Source organism: Chiloscyllium punctatum, chromosome 20, assembly GCF_047496795.1.
Source record: "Chiloscyllium punctatum isolate Juve2018m chromosome 20, sChiPun1.3, whole genome shotgun sequence".
Lineage (NCBI taxonomy): Eukaryota > Metazoa > Chordata > Chondrichthyes > Orectolobiformes > Hemiscylliidae > Chiloscyllium > Chiloscyllium punctatum.
In genome coordinates, this window is record NC_092758.1 from 48,777,795 (window position 1) to 48,799,393 (window position 21,599).

The window sequence follows — 21,599 nt, forward strand, 5'->3', positions numbered from 1 at the left end:
CGTTGACATGGTAGAGGAAGGGGAAAAATTGTGGATGTTAATAGGTATTGGGGAATGAGCAGCAATGGGATATATGTGTAGTTGGGCATAGGGATGAGTAGTTGGACATAGGATAGCATGGATGGAGTGGGGGAATGCATGAGGGAAAGCGGGTTATGAGGCATGAGGGATGGAGAGATATTTTATATTTTGCTCTTGCCTTTTAAGTTTTGGACATAGTGCTGGATCCCCAAGGCAGGCTTTTCACCCATTCCATCTCAGCAATTGTCTGCATTTTCAGCAATTTCAAAGTTGCCTGATCCAACTTACAATTCGTACCATCACTCCCAATCTGACGATGTAGAATGCAGGCAGCCATCTTTAAAGGTCGAGTTTGTGTAGTTAGGAATTCCCCCATTCCATGCACCCAACCAGGAACAAAACCCAGGCCCAAGTTTCCATGCTGCCTCAGAGAGGTCCTTGAAGGGAGCATTATAGGAGTCAGTGAGTAAAATATCAAAATTTTATGCTTACTCTGAGGCACAATTACAGCTGAATGAAGTAGATAAACATCTATGACATTTAATCAGCACCCCATGGTGTAGAGTTCTGGGCAGTGGATTCTGATATACTAAAATATTATTTGGAACCATCCTCCAAATAATTAAGTCACCATCTGGTACATTTTGCAATTTATAATTACCTGAAGATTTGTCTCCAAGAGTTAATTTAAATCACAATGATGATGCTGATTTTCATTAATTTGTGTTACTTTTTTTTCTAGGAACAGGAGGAGACATCCCTATTAATACTTTGGCAGTTCGTTTGTTGATGGGATTTTGGTGGCTTTTTGTTTTTATAATCATCTCGACATACACTGCAAACTTAACAGCCATCTTGACCAACAATCGAATTGAAAACCCTATTCGGTAAAACATTATTTTTCTTATGTCAAAGTGTAAATAACTTTGCGGTATATTTTTGAAATACTGCCAGTCAAAATGCAATTCATTAAAATATTTGTTATCGGAAGGCACACTGCATTAAATTGAATATTTTCAATATGACCTAATTGGGCAGAATTTAATTGTAGTATGTCATTATCAGTGGGTGACCCAGAATTGTGCACCACTTCCAATTATTTCCAGTCCAATTAGAAATAAAATTTAAAGTACTGGAAGGTGTGTGATTGTGTGGCTGAGATGTTTTTCATTGGTGAAAACCACAGTTTGTCAACAATGCTGCAGCTTCAAGCAGTATACAGAAGTTCCTCTGGGTGAAACAAGGTGGCTCTGCATCATCACCAAAACTTTCTTACCAATTCCATTGTCATTGACATAAGACATATTAAGGTCACAAAGCCAGCATGGGTGGCCTTTAAATTTAAACCAGACTCCCTTCACAACTGACTCAGCCGTGCTGGTCTCTCGCCTCCATGCAAGCTGTCAGTTTTCTGCTCACCTCCCTTGTGATACAGAGTGCTACAAGTAAAACTGCTGAGCTCACAGAGTTGCACAAAGCTATCTGGTGCATGCCACCTTTGCAAGAATGCCATCCCATTCTCGTGTTCCATGGAGAATACCTTGACGGATGGCCGAATTTGAAAATATTTCACCTGAGTTAACTATTTATAGCATCTGAATATGTTACAAGTGAGAACCAGATGACAGTATGAGGCCCAAACTAACACAGATGCACCATGGTTTTGATATCTACATCTCAACCCAGTGTTGGCAGGTGAACATATGGCTTCCTTTTAATTTAATTACTCTGTATGCCATGTTTCCTGTTTATGTAAGCTTCACAAAATTCACTCATTCTGGCTAATTGGTTGTGCTCAGCCAACATACTTCCCACCTGGTGGTGAAGGGTAAAATACCTTAACCACAGACATTGCCATCCAAGATTTTCAACGCTCCCCCCAGGTTCCTCATATGGCACCTCTTAGATCCATTTGCAGGATACTTAGGAAGTAATGACCTGTATTGCAGGGCAGAACAGCACTCAGCATCGAAAGGCTGCTGCAAGGAGACTTTGTCTACAGAGGAAGGTACCCAGCTTACTCATGGCTGGTCATTTGCTCATTTAGCATCTACCTGCATTTTTGTAGCATCCACACTTTGCCATGCCATGCCTCGAGGCTGTTAGTAGTGTTGATTTGACATGCTCCATTGCACAGGTATAGATCAGAGTGCTTGTCCTTCTTGTTAGCAAAGATCTGTCTGGTGTGGGGGCAGGGCATCTTACTGCATCTAGTACATCAAGATATCAATCTAACATCTATGGAGTTTAATGCAAGGTGCTGCATTTCGGGAAAACAAATCTTGGCAGGACTTATACACTTAATGGTAAGGTCCTGGGGAGTGTTGCTGAACAAAGAGACCTTGGAGTGCAAGTTCATAGCTCCTTGAAAGTGGAGTCGCAGGTAGATAGGATATTGGAGAAGGCATTTGGTATGCTTTCCTTTATTGGTCAGAGTATTGAGTACAGGAGTTGGGAGGTCATGTTGCAGCTGTACAGGACATTGGTTAGGACGCTGTTGGAATATTGCGAGAATTGTGGTCTCCTTCCTATCAGAAAGATGTTGTGAAACTTGAAAGGGTTCAGAAAAGATTTACATGGATGTAGCCAGGGTTGGAGGATTTGAGCTATAGGGAGAGGCTGAACAGTCTGGGGCTGTTTTCCCTGGAGCGTTGGAGGCTGAGAGGTGACCTTATAGAGGTTTATAAAATTATGAGGGGCATGGATAGGGTAAATAGGTAAAGTCTTTTCCCTGGGGTGGGGGAGTCCAGAACTAGAGGGCATAGGTTTAGGGTGATAGGGAAAAGATATATAAGAGAACAAAGGGGCAACTTATTCACGCAGAGGGTGGTACATGTATGGAATGAGCTGCCAGAGGAAGTGGTGGATGCTGGTGCAATTGCAACATTTAAGAGGCAATTGGATGGGTATATGAATAGGAAGGATTGAGAGAGATATGGGCCGGGTGCTGACAGGTGGGACTAGACTGGGTTGAGATATCTGGTCAGCATGGACGGGTTGGAACAAAGGGTCTGTATCCATGCTGTATATCTCTATGACTCTATGACTCTATTTGAGACATTTTACTGGGTTAATCAACCAAATGGCCATGGCAGGGAGTAGATCATCTGGCACGTAAGCATTACAATGGACTTTACTGAATTCAATAATAAGTTTCATTGTTGATGCAGATCTGAGATGGGAAGGGCTTAGAGCACAGCAGGCAGTTCCTTTTTGATGTTATATGTTGATCACTGAGCCAACACCTTCACCAAGTTGATGCAGATATTGAGGCTGAAGCTGAATGAATAACGGAGACAAAGCCCCCATTATCAGGGTGTCACACTGTATGGAGGAATGTGTGCGGCAATCATCTGCAGGAAACTCCACCACTGACTCTTCTGAGACCTAAGAACCCATTTTGCTTGAGTCAGAGTGTATCACATCAACCTAGCATGCTGTGCTCTGCACCATTTAAACAGGTAATGAGGCTAAGTGATAGATCCTGAGATACTAGGAGAAGGGGAGCAATCTTCCAAGGAAAACGATGAGGATCCTGGGGAGGAGAAAGCTGTCCCCGTATGTGACGGAGCTCAGCTGCATTAGGCGCAAGAGGCATACAGGACATGACTCACATCCAGTTCCAATAAATGATAGCTAGGTGCAACAGACCATCATGAAATGTAAATAGTCATCGATCATGATGACAGCATTTGGTTTGCAATTCGGTGGCGAGCTGCAGCCTCCAATCATTTTGTCTGTGTTCACTTTTACTGACTGCAAATAAAAACTCATGCTGGTAATTGTCCGATTGCTTGCCTGCGTGTGACATTGCTTAAAAATGCATTGCTGGAAAAGCGCACCTCCCTCACTGCACCCCCCCAGGTCATCTCCTCTGCTCTGAAGCTCTTCAGCCACGTCCTCAAACAGACTCGCTACCACAGCCATATCTCCTTCCTCAGCACCTGTCTACGGAATCGACTGACCCCGCATGGTCTCTGGACTACGTTCTCCAGCATCTGCAGTCCTCACTTTCTCCTATGTGTGACATTCCCCTACTGGACAATGACAAGTGTGTACAATGGACACTGGGGACAGAATAGCAGTTAACTAGAGAGGGCATTTAGACAAGATGTAGCAAAGAACAGGTATACTATGCAGAATGGCGGTTAAGCAGTGACTAGGGTGTGAAAATGGTGTTGTAAGTGCAAACATGTGCCATTCTTGCTGGCTATGTGAGGCTTTATGGCTACTGTGTCATGAAGTTGTGGTGAGGGGCAACATTGGGTTTACCAAAACTTGTCCAGGTGCACAGTGGCCTTTCAAAAATGGCACAGAAACCAGGGATGCTGGTCTTCAGGTGGATATCCAGTGAGTGGTAAACTCTTCTGGCAATGGTGCATGGTAAGATAGAGCTAGAATTGAGCAAGAGGGGTGTCTTAATGGCAGGGTAAATAATGAGGTGAGATTGGTAAGACATGATAAAACATCTCGCTAGGCCACACAGCGAGAAACCCTCCAAAAACGGAATTAAACTGACACTTAAACATAAAGGATGATAGACTGAATCTTGTATGTTTATGTTGAAGAGTGGAATTCTATTTTATAGACAGATCCTTGAAAATGATCTGCATAAATTACAACACTATAGAATAAATTTATTTCTTTTTTGTTTACCCAATTATGTTAATGTTAGTTGTCACAATGTCTCTGGCATTCAAGTTCCAGTCTTATGGTTGAATGGAAACATTGGGCCCATTGCTGTAACCCAGATGCCTTTTGTTGTTATTAAAAACAATTCCCCCTATTTTCATCGCAATATAATTCATGTCATTGAGCTTTAAAGACCTTGAATGAGTTGGAATGTAGTTAGTAAAAGAGCAAAGATTTCTGGAAATCTGAGATACAACCAGGAATTTCTGGAAATGCTTAGATGTTCTGGCACCAGCTGTGAAGAAAGAAACACAGAAGGATAACTGACCTGAAACAGCAACTCTCTTTCTCTCTTTCCAGCTGCTCCTAGACTCCTAACTACAGTAGATAACATTTCTAGCTCTGGCTCCATTTTCACTCTTCTCAATTTGTATCTAATTCCACTGTGGAGATAAAGGACAGAATATTCTAGGGACTTGAATGCAATTGACAATGGTAACAGATGTGATAGAATCACGTGAGACATCTAACAAAGACACTGTACACTCAGGGACATACATCCAGTCCATGACTGGACCAGCCTTCATCTCCAAGCTGGTTATTCCTGCCTTGCATTGCCTTTTTGCACCTTGACCCTTAGCCAGAGATACCAGGCTCACAGCATTGCTGGTATGCCTATATCAACTAGCAAAGACACAAAGCCAGGAAGCTTGTCATTCCTAGCAGCAGTCCTCAGTCAAGTTGAATGAAATAGTTTTTGCTCTGGACTTCCCAACATTGTAAGTTAAGGGCAACCTCTGATATCAGTCCATGGACACAGTCAGTAAGCCAAATGGAGCAGTCAAGATCTGGATTCTGTCTTCATAAGGAGTAAGGAGCCAAATGCAAGCAGTCCATCACCTGCCTTGACTCTTTCTGCTCTGTTGTAGGCTATTTTCCTTCTGTAAAGAGAGGAAAGTAGAAATTAAGGGAGATTAAAGTGAGTGGCACAACTACTTCTTTTGGTGCAGTTAGGGAGGTGTGCCAAGAGAGAATAGGCAGCATAGTACACCTGCAGGGTTAGAGGTATTGGGGCTTGGGATGGGTGATAGCAAGTGAAGGAAGAGTTTGCAGGCAGTAGTAAGATTGATAGAGTATAAGACTTGGTGGGAAGTGAGTACTGCGGTATCAGAGAGAAAATGGTGGCACTTAGGCTGGTAGAGTAGACTGGGTCATTGACCTTTCCCTACATTGCTGGACATTCTTCCAGGTGGCGGAGGTAGCACTGATCTGGGTGTTAATCTCAGACTGTGCTGGTGTGGTCTGGTGTTGAGGCCTCCTTTTCTGGTCCTGGAGAAAGAGAATATTCTGCTTCTGCACCAACCCATCTACCAGGGCTTCCAAGTCTTTGCCTCCAAAGTATGCTGCAAATTTTTCCTTGCCTGCCATGTGTGAGACAAATGTCAGGAACTATGCACAACATTTCTGGACTAACAGTGTTTTGTGCATGTGCTGGTCCCAAGGATGCCGATCTGTTCTGGGATATCCTTGCAGTGACAATTTGTTCCTAATGCTGTGAGTATTGTAATTGGGCTAAAATCAGATAAAAGGGCATCATAGAGGTGGAGTTGGCACTTAAAAAAGGCTGTTTGGGAAGATACAGTGACAGAACTTGCTGAGCATCACTGAGAAACATTCCATGAGCCAAGTCAATCCCAAATGAAAATTCTTATTCGTCAAATGAATGCTGTTCATTTTTGGATATTTCACCTTATTTTAAAGAGTTTATTCATCTTAATGCAAAATTACACATCAGATATGCAGTTGAGCAGATAAAAATCATTGCTTTACAATGTCAAGTATGAATTTATTCAACTTTACTTTGTGACATAATGAATTGTGCATTCCAGTTTCAGAGTGTGCATTGTTTGCAGCATGTACTGATGTACAGTCACTCACTTGCAAGTGAAAAAGCTACTGGAAAACTCAGACAATCTCAATTTATCCAACAGCAATATAGTTTCAGCCAGGTTTCTGCAGAGGAAGAAAGAATGTGTTCACAGCCCTTTATGGTGAATAATGGAATCCCTCTCACTTCCCACACATGGATGTGAGGGTTATTACTTCATTGTATTTAATATTGAGCTGCTGCACAAAAGAATAACATTACATTTGGTATTTAATGAAGAAACAGTTTTGTAAATATCACTGAAGATCATTTGAGCGCAAAGAAGAAATATCTCCAGTTTACTATTTCCTCGTTATTTTGAAATTGTTTGGTTACAGAAGGAAGAAAACACAGGGATGACAGCATTAAAATATTCAGAAACATTAATAAAGGCACCAAAATCTAATAAATTGTGGTAAATCACATATCAGTACATGCACACAATCCCAGTCCATGTCTTTGCATAAAAGCGAGTGTTGATCATCACAATTCATCTTTATCTATCCTTATTTACCATTCTTGATCTCATTATCTTTTACTTTTAACCTGCTTTTGTTTCTTCCAACAGTAATTCATGCAACCCTTCTCTTCTGGGTATTTTGTTTTCAGATATGCCTCAGGTTTATATGTCATTCTCTTCAGTTTCATCTTCAAGCTGCATGTTTGGCTCATTTATTCTTTATTTTTAAATGTATGTGACATTGAACAAAAGAATAATATGTCTTCACTTCTTTCTCAAATTCCTGTCAACTTTACCACAGAGTAAATTAATATTTCATCAGTCATCCAATTTGTAATGGGTAAAGAACCTTTTTGTGAATATTCCTGTTGAACTAATTAGTAACTGTCGCACATTAATGTTCCCTAATTCTGGTCCTGCCTGAAGTGAAATTATCTTCCTCTACATCTAAACTCTCATAGCCTTTCATAATCTTAAAGGCCTAATACAACTGTTGCTCCCTGTTTGGAAAAGAGAAATCCAACCTTTGAACTGTCCTGATATGTATTATTCTATAATATTTTACATTAATCTTCAATTGAGTATACCCTCTATGCTATTGTGTGGTATGATCACTATGTGGAATAAATAGATTTCAAACAGATCTCACAATCAGAAGTTGACATCTGTGAGACAATTTAGGCCATCATGATCAGCAGAATTGTACTCAGATAAAATCAGTAAACTCATGGCCCAGTATATTTTCCCATTTATTCGTCAGCTGGAGAATGAAGCATAACTGAATAAAGAGTACAGAAATGTATTCCAGGAGCAGAGCAGGGGAGACTTAAAAATGAGAACTCAACCTGATAGAAGTACTGTTATGACAAACAATAAAGGCAGCATGTGACAAACAGAGCTAAGCTATCCCACAACCAATGGATCAGGATCACGCTTTGCAATCCTGATACATCTGGTCATGTACAACAGGGGACAGTTAAATAATGAACTGGAGAAGGAAGCTCCATAAATTTCTCCATCCTCAAAGAATACTGAGCACAGCAGCAGTGCAAAAGACAAAGCTGAAGCATTTGCAAACATCTTCAATTAACAGTGCAATATGAATGATCCATGTCAGCCTCCTATTGAGAGATGCCAGTTGTCTGCTAATTTGATCAATCGACAGCTGATGGCATTAAATTCTGCAAAGGATGTGTTAAGCCAATAGCCTTCTTCTCTGCTGTAACCATTCTGTAATTCTAATTGGTAATGATTTCAACTTTTCTATTTGTTCACCCGCTTACCTAATGCCCTCCAAATCCTCTATTTAATCAGGTAGTGTTTTTTTCTTTGTCATCATGCAAACTTTAACTTTCTGAATGGTTGCATCTCTTATGCAATATATTCCTCTTGTAAGTAACTCCCTTAAAGTGATCACTCAATAATGTCTGGTGGATATTGCCCCCAGTGTTGGGACTAAGGAAAAATAAGAGAAGGTACAATAAGAAAGCAAAGCTGGGGAGAGAAGTGTAATGGAGTGATTCCATGGGAGAACATTGGAGATAAGCGGCTGGATTTTTGTCTTCTTATTGGAAGGGGTTAGCAATGCAAAAAGAAAAGGATTTGTGACTGCAAGTACTAATTTGCAGTGCCATCCTGCATCCTTGCAATTACTGTAAGATCTTATCATGGGTCACAAATTTCAAATGGATCTTTTCTGAAGCCAGGGTCACTATTGCGAGCATCACAGGATATTTAAATTTATTTTCCCACATCATGTGATGTGCTGAAACCCTTTTAAAAAACTCACCAGATTTAAGGGTTTGTAACCTGTGGGGAAACCTTGCTGAAGAGTCCCAAACATTCTGACAGGTAAGTGTTAAACGTTTTGACATCACTGAATGTCACAATTAGACACAGCATTGTAGTATAGATGTCATAGGGTCATAGAGAGGTACAGCTTGGAAACAAACTTTTTGGTCCAACTCATCCATGCAACCCAGAAATCCTAAATTACTCTAGTTCCATTTGCCAGCATTTAGCCCATATCCCTCTAAATGCTTCCAATTCATGTACCCATCCAGATGCCTTTTAAATGTTGCAATTGTACCAGCCTCCACCACTTCCTCTATACTTGCTCATTCTATACATACACCACCCACTGTGTGAAAATATTGCCCCTTAAGTCTCTTTTAAATCTTTCCCCTTGCACCTTAATTCTATGCCCTCTAGTTTTGTACTCCGCCCACCCTGGGGAAAAGATCTTGACTATTTACCCTATCCATGCCCTTCATGATTTTATAAACCTCTATATGGTCACCCTCATTTTTCAATGCTTCAGGGAAAACAGTCCCAGTCTATGCAGCCTCTCCCTGTAGCTCAAACTTTCTAACCCTGGCAACATCCTTGTAAATCTTTTCTGAACCCTTTCAAGTTTCACAACATATTTGCTATAGCACGGAGACCAGAATTGTACATAGTATTCCAAAAGTGACCTAACCAATGTCCAACTGCAATATGACCTCCCAACTCCATGCTCGATGCTCTGACCAATAAGGTAAAGTATACCAAACACCTTCTTCACTATCCTATCTAACTGCGACTCCACTTTCAAGGAACTATGAACCTCACTCTAAGTTCTCTTTGTTCAGTAACATTCCCAAGGACCTTACCATTAAGTATATAAGTTCTGCCCTGATTTGCCTTTCCAAAATGTCTAAATTAAATTCTATCTGCCACTCCTTGGTCCATCTGCTAAGATCCCATTGTACTCTGAGGTAATCCTCTTCACTGTATACTATACCTCCAATTTTGATACCACCTGCAAGCATTTTAACCATACCTCCTTTGTTCGCATCCAAATCATTTATGTAAATGATGAAAAGCAGTGGACCCAGCACCAATCCTTATGGCACATTGCTAGTCACAGACCTCCAGTCTGAAATGCAACCCTCCACCACCACCTTCTGTCTTCTACCTTTGAGCCAGTTTTGTGTTCAAATGGCTAGTTCTCCCTGTATTACATGTGATCCAACCTTGCTAACCAGTCTACCATGAAGAACCTTGTCCAATGCTTTACTGAAGTCCATTTGGATGTATGTCAATGCAATGTTTGATCATGAGATTTGTCCTTTAAAGGGAAGGTCATCATTGCATTGACAATTATTGTGTGTATTGATATGCATGACCATACTTTTCCCAATAGAAAGAATGCCATAATGCTTTCCAACTATAGCATTTAAAGTTAATACACAGGCTACATTTAATTGACTGACATGCAGTCTGCTTTCAAATGAAAATGACACAATCTGCAGCTTTTAAAAAAAAAGCATCTCATGTTTCAATTTTATTGTATTCTACTGTTGACATTAATGAACATCACTTGACAGCTGGGAATGTTTATGAACATTTGGTTGAGTTTCCAAAAGTCAAACACCACTTATCTCATAGGGTGGAAATGCTGTCTTTATATATTCATTGACATATTTCAGAGATTGTTATGCAATTCACTGACTTTGATGCTGTGAAAGATAAATATTTTTAGAGCAGACTAAAAATTTCAAGACACTTAGCATTTTTTCCAATGGTGTTTACAGAGAAAGATCTTGTTTTGTGTAGGAAGTGTCTTTGAATGTGACAGATGGATTAGATTGTTAGATAACCATCTCAATATTTAATGACTGTATCAAACATATTCAGGGACCTACCTATATTGAATGGCTGGTTGAGTGGCTACGAAGTATAGAGGGGGTCAAGGAAGAGATAAGGAAATGAAAGTGGCCCAACTCACAATTCTGGTGTCCAAAATGAAAATTAGCCAAGGATTTTAAATTTAACACAACTGTACACAAAGAGTAAGGAGAACCTTGAATATGGAGGCAACAACTGTATTGCTAAGGGTTTTGACAGCCAATGAACTGAGGAATAGAGCAGTACATCATAAGAAACAATGATGGAAAGGGAGAATAACAGCATGAGATGTCACTAGCATACAAATGGAAGATGACATGTGGCCTATAAAGCAGGTCACTGAACAGCAGCATGCAAATGAACATAATGAGAGGTCTAAGAATTGGTCCTTGTTTGGTGCATGAGACGATGGCATGGAAAAATGTGAAGAAAATTTATTGCAGGACTTATATTGACTATGTTCTAAAAAGAAGAAGAACCACACAGGGTCATGCCATTTAAGTGAGGACTGCAAGAAAAATGCAAAGGAGATTGATGTGATTAACTGTGCCATATTTTCTGGAAAATTATGCAGGGAGGTAATAGCAGAACCAGAATCATAGATGCAGTTAATCATACCTTTGAGCAAAGCAATATCAACAGTGTGGCTTCAGAGAACTTCAGGGATTTGAACATCAAGATTCCAGTGAACTAACCTTATTATTAGAGTTTTTAAAAAGGCTGCCTATTAGCTCTCTGTGACATAGAAATGTAGATGATATAAAGAGCAGTAGACCATTTGACCCCTCAAGCCTGTTCCACCATTCAATATGATCAGGGCTGATCATCAGGGTCGATACCCTTATCCTGCCCTCCTCCATATCCTTTGATCCCTTTACCCACAAGAGCTATGTCTACCTCATCTTTGATAATAAATAATGTTTTGATCTCAACCACTTTCTATGGCAGTGAATTCTACAGACTTACCACTCTCTGGGTGAAAAAATTTCTCCCTATCTCAGTCTTAAAAAAAATTATCCCATATCCTTAAACTATGACCCATGGTCTGGTCTCCCCCACCTTTGGGAACATCTTTACAGCATCTAGCCTGTCTGGTCCTGTTAGAATTTAATAAGTTTCTATCAGATCCTCCTCATTCTTCTAAACTCCAGTGAATACAATCCTACTGACTCAATGTCTCCTCCTCCATCAGTCCTGCCATCCCAAGAATCAGTTTGATGAACCTCCACTATGTGGCGTCTATAGCAAGAACATCCTTACTCAGAGAAGACAATGAAAACTACACACAATATTCCAGGTGTGGCCTCATCAATGCCATGTATAACTGCAGCAAGACATTCCTGTTCCTCTACTCGAATAGTCTCCCAATGATGGGGAAAATGCAGGTTGCTTTCTGTACTGCCTGCTGCACTTCCACACTTACTTTCAATCGCTGTGCATGAGGACACCTGGTCTCATTGAACACTCCCCTCTCTGTTTACAGCCATTCAAATAATAACCTGCCTTTCTATTGTTGCTACTAAAGTGGATAACCTGACATTTATCCACATTATACTGATTACCAAGTATTTTCTTGCTCACTCAGGCTATCCAAATCACAGTGCAATGTCTCTGTATCTTTAAAAAATGCCTCATATAAAATCATTTATTTCCTTGCTTTTAAAATCCTTCATGACTATAGCCCAATCAATCTCGGTAATTAATTCTGTAAGGTTGAGAGAGCAAGAGATAAGTCTCATGGCTAAAATTAGATTTGAGACAGCATAAAAGGAGATAAGATTTAAGAAGAGAAAGATACAGTTTCAGTGCTTTAGGTTGGAAGGATCCTTGAAGTACATTTGGCACAAAGAGCTCAGGGGAGAGGTGGCCAGTGGTATTATTACTGAATTGTTAATCCACTGACCCAGTAATGGTTTGAATCTCAAAGATGGTAGAATTTTCGGGTGGTATGGTGGCACAATGGTTAGCACTGTTGTCTCACAGTGCCAGAGACCAGGGTTTTATTCTATCCTCAAGCAAATGTCTGTGCAGAGTTTGCACATTCTCCTAATACTTCATGAGTTTCCTCCAGGTGCTCCGGTTTCCTCCAACACTCCAAGGATGTGTAGGTTAGGTAGGGTGGCTGTGCTATTGTGCCCAGGGATGTGCAGGCTAGGTGGATAAGCCAAGGGAAATAATGATTTATAGGGTATGGGGTTGGGTCTGGGTGGGTTACACTTCAGAGGATCAGTGTGGACTAAATGGGCTGAATGGGCTGCTTCCATACTGTACGGATTCTATAATTCTAAACGAGGGAAGTATAAAAGGCAGCTGGTCAGATAGTCTCTATTTTAATTGGGAACACTTGTTCACTTGTTGTTGAAGGAGTGGATGCAGACAAGAGGAAAATGATTTTAAAAAAACAGTTTGCTATAAAGAAATTAATTTAGGTTGAGCTGAGAAATCTACTCAACTTCTTGAACCAGCCTGATGTCATAAATTTGTGAGGAGGGCATTTCTTGCATCTGGTTATACAGGAGATTTTTTTTAGAAAGATGAACTTATGTTATGAAGAAAATACTGTTACTTGCATTTTTGATATTTTGGAGGTGATATTACAACCTTAGTGATATATATATATATATATATATATATATAATATACATTTGATTATAAACATGTTTTTATGAGGAATATTTATACATTTCTTAATCAGCACCTGGTGTTTTGAATGCGGCAATACTAATTATCAAATTGAGAAGCTATCATAATTAAAACGCTTTGAGATAATTAAAATGACATGACGAATTTGCAATTAAAATAAATTATGACATTCGACTGAATAAATTGTAAATAAAATCTAGGCATTTACTAATATAACTATGTCTTCCATAATACAGATCTTTCCAGGACCTTGCCAAACAGACAGATGTTCCATATGGTACAGTCCTTGATTCAGAAGTATTGCAAATAATCAAAACCAAAGGTCGAAATCCATTTGAGCTTGAACAAACATATGCTCATTTGTGGAATATGATAAACAAAACGAATGGTTTGGAGAACTGCGTGAAGAGAATTCATGATGGAATTCAAAGGGTGAGTAAGCAACTACGTACAAGACATTATTTGCTGCACAAACTTAAATACTGTTCAACTTAAATAGACTCTTATTTTTGTTCATATGTATTTAATGGCATATACTGAGAGTGTGTTAGATGTATTTTTAATTAAAAGATTATAGGATGGAAATGTGGACACAAAGCAAGAAAATTAGTCACAATTGCAAATATTTCTGTTCTACATTGTGAATTGAAAGGTAAGATAATTTTTAAAATAAATTATAACGTCAGGATTTTCATTAAAATCCATCCTGAATGATGCATACATACTTGTACTCCATGGAAGCCTGTCAAAAATCTAAAATGAAATTACCTTGACTAATAAATCTGTTGTTGTATTCAGATAATATGGAAGCAATATTATTGCTGTATTTCTTTGTAATTTTATGACCATTCAATACTGGCACAGGAAGAGCGAATTGAGGGGATAACTCATGCAGTCATAATACTCCTATGACAATGATGCTTATGTTTTTGAAGCAATTGAAAACTCAGCATCAGCTTAAAAGTTGAAAACTTTGTGAAGTTAACTCTGAATTTGCAGATAATAATAAAAGGTATTTTTGAGCCAATCTGGCCTGGTACTTAGTAGGCTCTAGCAGCTGGCACACATTGCAAGTGTGATACTGATGTAACACCGAGCCATTTAGTGATATGTTTACTCCCTTAACTGTTCGTGTCTCTGAATTCTGACAGATCACCTATCTCAGCATCTGTATTAAAAAGCAATGGAAGCCATAGAGACGGTCATCTCCAAGTAATCACAAAGCATCAATGCTAAGAAGTGAAACTATGAACTATAAAATGCAACCTGTTTTTATAAGACTTATGTAGTCCCCTGTATGCAAAGCAACCTGGCAGAAGCATGCAAGTCATAAGTGATCCCAAACTCCAAAGTGATATCTTGAAAGGTTGATGTGATGCATGAGTTGGCCTGAGGGCAGGAAAGATGATGTGATGAGACTGATGGTTTCCCAATTTGTGTGGTTAAAAGTTGAAGAATGGTGGTTCGTGGCGAGTGGAGGGACATTGTGTGAAGACAGAGTTGGAGGAAAACTTGGAGAGACAAGTGGGAGCTGCATTTCCATATCGGGAATTAGAGGTTTCTTGTTTCTCAGGAGAGAATGGCATTACTGGAAGCTGCTTAGAAATCAGATGGGTCGGATGATTAATAAGATTCAAGTGCATGAAAATGAGGTAATTACTCCTCATAACTGAGACTCTGAACTTGTTGTTTAAACCTCAAGAAGCAAATACCAAACTTTTTTTTAATCAATAGTAAAATCCTGATTTTGTTTCATTTTACTGATATCTTCCCTCAGTTCTCACCTTTTTTCCATGCTGCTGAAAGGCACAGAGCCATATGGCAGAATTTATCCTGTCTGACTTCACAAAAATAATAACATATGAGATGACCAAATCTGGTGACAGTCAGCAAATCAAATTCCCAATGTTGTTGAAAAACTTATCCAACTTAACTCCTCACACCTTAACTTACAAGTTCAGAATCTTGTCCTAGGGTGACAAGATATTCATTTCCATGCATTTGCATCTCATTGTGCCCCAACTTGTCATGATAGCATCTCACTTCAAATCTTCCTTCTGCAATCGAGAAACTCAATGATACAAAACTCCACAGCTAAAACATAGTGAGTAGGTAGTGAGTTTTGAGAAGATTTGAAGCTCAGGTTGAGGTTCTGGATGTAGGTTTGCTCACTGAGCTAGAAATGAACCTTCCAGCTCAGCGAGCAAACCTACATCCATAGTGAGTACCTGGCAATTTTCATCAGTATCTTTTGCAGCTTATGGGAATGACTATACTGCCAGTCACACTTCTGTTTTTATGGAACTGCTTCTTCTGCATGCCTCCATGACCAATTACCATACTTTTCCTCAACCCTTCATCCACAGAACTCGGCATCAGCAAAACACAGAGCTCATACCCTCATCAGGCCTGTGTTTGGCCCAAAGCAGCCAGTATTTCAGGCCTTCAAGTACCTACATTAGAGCTGAAAGACTGCCAGGATTGCACATTTGTAGCAGGTCAGTTTGCACTGAGATTCAGCCATGCATTTCATGCATCTGTACAGGATTTTTAGTGTTTACTTCAAGGCAGGCATCCTCTGGCCATGGCCTGCTTTTAAGAGGTCAAAGAATTTAGCACAAAGTTAGAAGCAGACATCCTCTGTGGCTTAGCTACTTGTTGCAAAATGGGATTGCAGTGAGAAGGACTAAGGAGAAAAAGTATTTGTCAGACAGGGGATGGATATGTTGTTGTACATCAAAGCTGCACTGCTTGCAAGCATATATCCACAACCAGGGGCTGAGTACATTGCTAACTAGGCCAGCATTTATTGCTTCCCTAATTGCCCAGAGGGCAGTTATGTGATTGAAGGAAATGTCAATGTGTGAAAGTGAAAGAGGAGGAGTGTTTTGTGTGTTTAGGGTAGACTGTAGTCAGTGACGGGATACCAATACATTCAGACTAGGGCTGGTCCGGTTTCAGTCCAGACAGTAGGCCACAGTCAGTCAAGCATTTGTTCTGCCATGACTCTGGGGATCTGTGCCCTTGCTGTCTGGAGATCTTGACACAGAGAGTCCTCAAGCTCATGTGGAAGAAATTGGAGGATTACATCCCGGACAGTCAGGGTGCTGTTGTGAGATCAGTATAGAGGGTGGACTCCAGTCAGTCAGCACTGACCTGCCAAGGCAGTCCGGGGGTAGAATATAGTCATTGGGGTCTGGCTACTAATAGTCAAGAGGGTTTATTGGGGTACATTATAAATCTGATAATTAAACATCAGTCCATAGCATGCTGGTAAAAGTGAACAGATAAAGTCTGGAAATAGGAGTCATTTCAGAGGATTGATGAAGGAACGGCCACAGTGATTGTCAGCATTTATACACAGGGTTGGCCTTCATAGTTAATTGAAGAGAACAGGGAGATCTCAAAGTATGGAGAGGGTTCATGCCTGTTATGGTTACTCTGGCATTCTTGATGAAGGGCTGATGCCTGAAACGTCAACTTTCCTGCTCTTCGGATGATGCGTGACCTGCTGTGCTTTTCCAGCACCACACTTTTCAACTCTGACTCTCCAGCATCTGGAATCCTCACTTTCTCAGGGTTACTCTGGCCCCCACATGAGTACACTATGAAGCCATTAAGGGCACCTCGAGAATTATGAGGTCTGGGTGTAAAGTGGTCAAATCAATAGTGATGTGAATGGGCTGAGCCAAAATGGGGGAGGCTGCACCATCATCAGGAACACAGGCCCAGCAGCTCAAGAACAAGTATGAAGAATGGGGGGGAAATACATGGGTCACAGGGTTCCACTCCCATATAATCAATCACATTGTAATTATCAAATTCAAATTCTGGAGGTCTCCATCAAATATTCTAGGAGCTACCATGACTTGTACATACTCGAACACTCACAGGTTCCTGCCTCTTTCAAAAATTCTCAGCTCATTCAGGATGACTGCTGGGAGACAAGGTGTACCCCTCAAAATATGGCTCATGCCACCTTTAAGAATGAAGAGCAATGACGATTAAGTCACCCACGTGAGTACAAAATTGGAACCTCACCACATCGGGTTGAAAGTCAATTGACAATAAGTTCACAAAACTGCTGCAATCAAATGGGAGAAGTAAGATGCTTTTTTTTTCTATGGAGACGGTGTTACTGGCTTTGTTTTTAAGGTCTGCCAAAGGGCAACTACAATAACAATGGCTTCACTGATTAAGAAATGCTGCCATCTGCCATAAATTCTAGAGATCACTAATTATCAAAGATTGTAGATATCGCACAGTCATGAGCATTGCATTGTTCTCACTGATTGCTTCCTTGTCATCTACGCTCAGCAAGTCTTAACATAAGGGGGGACTTAAAAGCAGAGCCTGATATTTCCATTTATATGTGACAATCTATAGCGAGTACTGAAAGACAACACATAGCAATTGCCATAACCTCAGACAGAAAAATAAATGTGCAAAGATGTGATGTTTTTGTTTGGACAAGTGTGGGGAATTTCATAGTGGGTTACTTTTGGACAACTATTTCACAATGGAGCACAAGCGCTTTGCTTGTCTACTGTACATTCAAAAAGGTCACACATCTGAGCATTTCTTACTGAGGCATGATGGAAGCTTCCTTGGGATGTCTTCCTGCCAATTTGTGTGAGACCAGAGCCTTTAGCCTGATTGTAAAGGATGTGAGGCCTCAGTTTTCACTTTATCAACACTCTGTGATCTTTTTGACATTCTCCTCGCAGTGAATGTTCATGGAGCCGAAGTGGCAGATGGATTGCCCAGTTTCTTTGTGGTCTTGTTCTTAATAAGAAGGCCATGCAGAAAGAGACAGTGATTACTAGAGCTACAGCAAGTGAAGCTAGATGATCCCTGGAATGGTAGGTCTAACATATGATGAATGGCTGAGGATCCTGGGATTGTATTCGTTACAGTTTAGAAGGTTGAGGGGAGATCTAATAGAAACTTACAAGATAATGCATGGCTTAGAAAGGGTGGATGCTGGGAAACCTTGTTTCCATTCGACGGGGAGACTAGGACTCATGGGCACGGTCTTAGAATTTGAAGGGGTCAATTTAGAATGGAAATGAAGAGACATTTTTTCAGCCAGAGAGCAGTGGGCCTGTGAAATTCATTGCCATGGAGTGCAGTGGAGGCCAGGCACTCAATGTCTTCAAGGCAGAGATTGATAAATTCTTGATTTTGCAAGGAATTAAGAGGAGAGTGCAGGTAAGTGGAGTTGAAATGCCCATCAGCCATGATTAAATGGTGGAGTGAACTCAATGGGCCAAATGGCCTTACTTCCATGCATGTGTCGAATGGTCTTATGGTCTAAGTAAGAACAGTAACCTGCATCATTTGTCACACAGTCTCCAGAGGAAGAAGCAGGACAAAATGAGGCATGATGGAAGCTTCCTTGGGCAACAATTTGATTTCAGATAGTCAACATGCTTTCGTCAAGGGTAGGCCGTGTCTCACAAACCTCACTGAGTTTTTTGAAATGGTGACCAAGCATGTAGATGAGGATAGGGCAGTTGACGTGGTATACATGGACTTCAGTAAAGCCTTTGATAAGGCTCCACATGGTAGGCTGTTGGAGAAAATGCAGAGGCATGGAATTGAGGGTGACTTAGCAGTTTGGATTTGAAACTGGCTTTCTGAAAGAAGGCAGCGAGCGGTGGTTGATGGAAAATATTCAGCCTGGAGTCCGGTTACTAGTGGTGTGCCACAAGGATTTGTTTTGGGACCACTGTTGTCTGTCATTTTCATAAATGACTTAGACACAGGGATAGGTGGATGGATTAGTAAATTTGCAGATGACACTAAAGTTGGTGGAGAAGTGGACAGTTTGGAAGAGTTATAAGGTTGCAGGGGGACTTGGATAAACTGCAGAATTGGGCTGAGAGGTGGCAAATGGAGTTTAATGCAGCTAAATGTGAGATGATGCACTTTGGGAAGAATAACAGGAAGGCAGAATACTGGGTCAATGGAAAGATTCTTGGTAGTGTGGATGTGCAGAGTTATCTTGGAGTCCATGTACATAGATCCCTGAAAGTTGCCACTCAGGTGGATAGTGCTGTTAAGAAGGCATACAGTGTGTTAGGTTTCACTCATAGCGGGATTGAGTTCTGGAGCCGCAATATCATTCTGCAATTATACAAAACGCTAGTGCGGCCACACTTGGAATATTGTGTACAGTTCTGGTCGCCATATTTCAGGAAGGATGTGAAAGCATTGGAAAAGATGCAGAGGAGATTTACCAGGATGTTGCCTGGTCTGGAGGGAAGGTCTTATGAGGAAAGGCTGAGAGACTTAGGTCTGTTCTCATTGGAAAGAAGAAGGTTAAGAGGGGATTTGATAGAGACATACAAGATGACCAGAGGTTTAGACAGGGTAGACAGTGAAAGTCGTTTTCCTAGGATGATGATGTCAGTTTGTACAAGGGAGCATAACTACAAATTGAGGGGTGATAGATTTAAGACAGATATCAGAGGCAGGTTTTTTGTGCAGAGTGATAAGGGCATGGAATGCTAATGTAGTCAACTCAGCCACATTAGGAAGATTTAAACAATCCTTAGGTAAGCACATGGATGATTTTAGGATCATGTAGGGGGACGAGCTGAGAATAGTTCACAGGCCGGTGCAACATTGAGGGCCGAAGGGCCTTTTCTGCGCTGTATTGTTCTATGTTCTAAGATCCAAGTGAAGATGACAAAATGCAGATGAATAGTAAGACCCAGGTTCATAGAATTTGCTGTGGTTATATGCAAATGTATGAAGAGCACTGCCACTGAAGATATCTCATTCCATCATTTCGGAGCTGTGGCATCTGCTATAAGAAGAGGGAGCTGTTGGAAATCCCATCCCAGTGGATGTCAAGGTCACAGCTACCCTTAATTTTGGTGCCAAAATCTTTATTCAGTGAGCAACTGGAGACCTCTCCCAATCTTCCACCAAAAGTACATCAGGGAGGTCATTAATGTTGTTTTCACAATAGCCCACCTCTTCTTCCCCCTTTCCCTTGACGATAATCAAGCAATTTGAGCATTAGGGTTCTCGATCTTCACTGTTCCCTTCAGATTTAGATAGATATGGATTGCACCAAAGTTGCTTTTAAATGTGCCCTCTCACTCCTATATTGTCAACTGCTTTGTAATCATGAAATTCAAATTCTGGAGGTCTCCATCAAATACTCTGCATGCTGCCATGACTTGTATATACCTGAATACTCGCAGGTTCTTGCTTCTTTCCAAAATCCTCAGCTCATTCAGGATGACAGGTGGGAAACACTCAAAATTATGACTCATGCCACCTTTAAGGACTTTACAGACAGACGCAGAATGAAGAACAATGATGCTTACTATTCCATTAGAGCCATTGTGGAACAGACCATTGGCTAGTTTAAAGTGAGGGTTCGACAACTGTACCCTTCCAATGGAGCTTTGCAGTACAACCCAGAAAGGTTCATGGTGGTGTGCTTCGCTGTGCCCTGAACAACATGAGGACAGAAAAGGGAGATCCCCTGGATGAAGACAGTATGGGGAACGAGAGCAATCTAATAATAAAGATGAGTCTAAGGATTTGAATTGGTAATGTTGCATTAGCCATTTTAATATGTGATTGATATCTTCAGATGAATTAACATATAAGCGACACACAACCCTCTGTAAATCACTGTTAGGTAAATAAAAGGAGTGAGACAATACATTTGCATGGCATGGTACTACAGTTATGTATATCTGAAACCTTCCATGAGGATAGACATCTGAATGATGTGTAATTCAGTCTGTCATTACAGTCAGCCAAATTCTAAGGAGGAATCATTTGAAAATGCCTTCATGTGTATCGTTTCAATGCTTCAGAGTGTGCAGAGATTGCTAAGCTGCCTTTATATGCTTGAACTTCCTCTACGGCAAGGTTTAACCACTGACGGTAGTGCTTTGTACTGCTTTTCCTAGCAGATTACTGTGGATACTGTGAGCTTCTGAGCTGCCAAATGAACATTTCCAGCCTTAAAAAGCTAATACATAATAACATTTCCATGCTGATATATGTGAAATCATTGCTGATTCCATGCTCTCTCAAAAAGTTAGCGTAAACATAAAAGAATGTGTGCAGACCAGGCCCTGAGACATTCCCTGGACATTATCATTAGCATCAGTATCCTTCACAATAAGATGAAATACATTGGTGCAGTCTCAAAGGTATGGTCAAAGGGACACAGGCCTATGACACAAACTGATCAAAGACTTGGTTACTTTTAAA

The 21,599-nt window shown here is 40.6% G+C and overlaps 1 protein-coding gene across 4 annotated transcripts in view; it reads left to right on the plus strand.

The window, feature by feature from the left end:
- The window catches only part of LOC140492110 (glutamate receptor ionotropic, delta-2-like), a 546,695-nt gene that overhangs the window by 442,498 nt on the left and 82,598 nt on the right, over positions 1-21,599 (plus strand). For all 4 annotated transcript variants that reach the window (XM_072590871.1, XM_072590873.1, XM_072590872.1 and 1 more), the window contains exons 12-13: positions 764-908; positions 13,589-13,784. In XM_072590871.1, the coding sequence (XP_072446972.1) occupies positions 764-908; positions 13,589-13,784 (341 nt within the window). The remainder of the gene's footprint in view (positions 1-763; positions 909-13,588; positions 13,785-21,599) is intronic.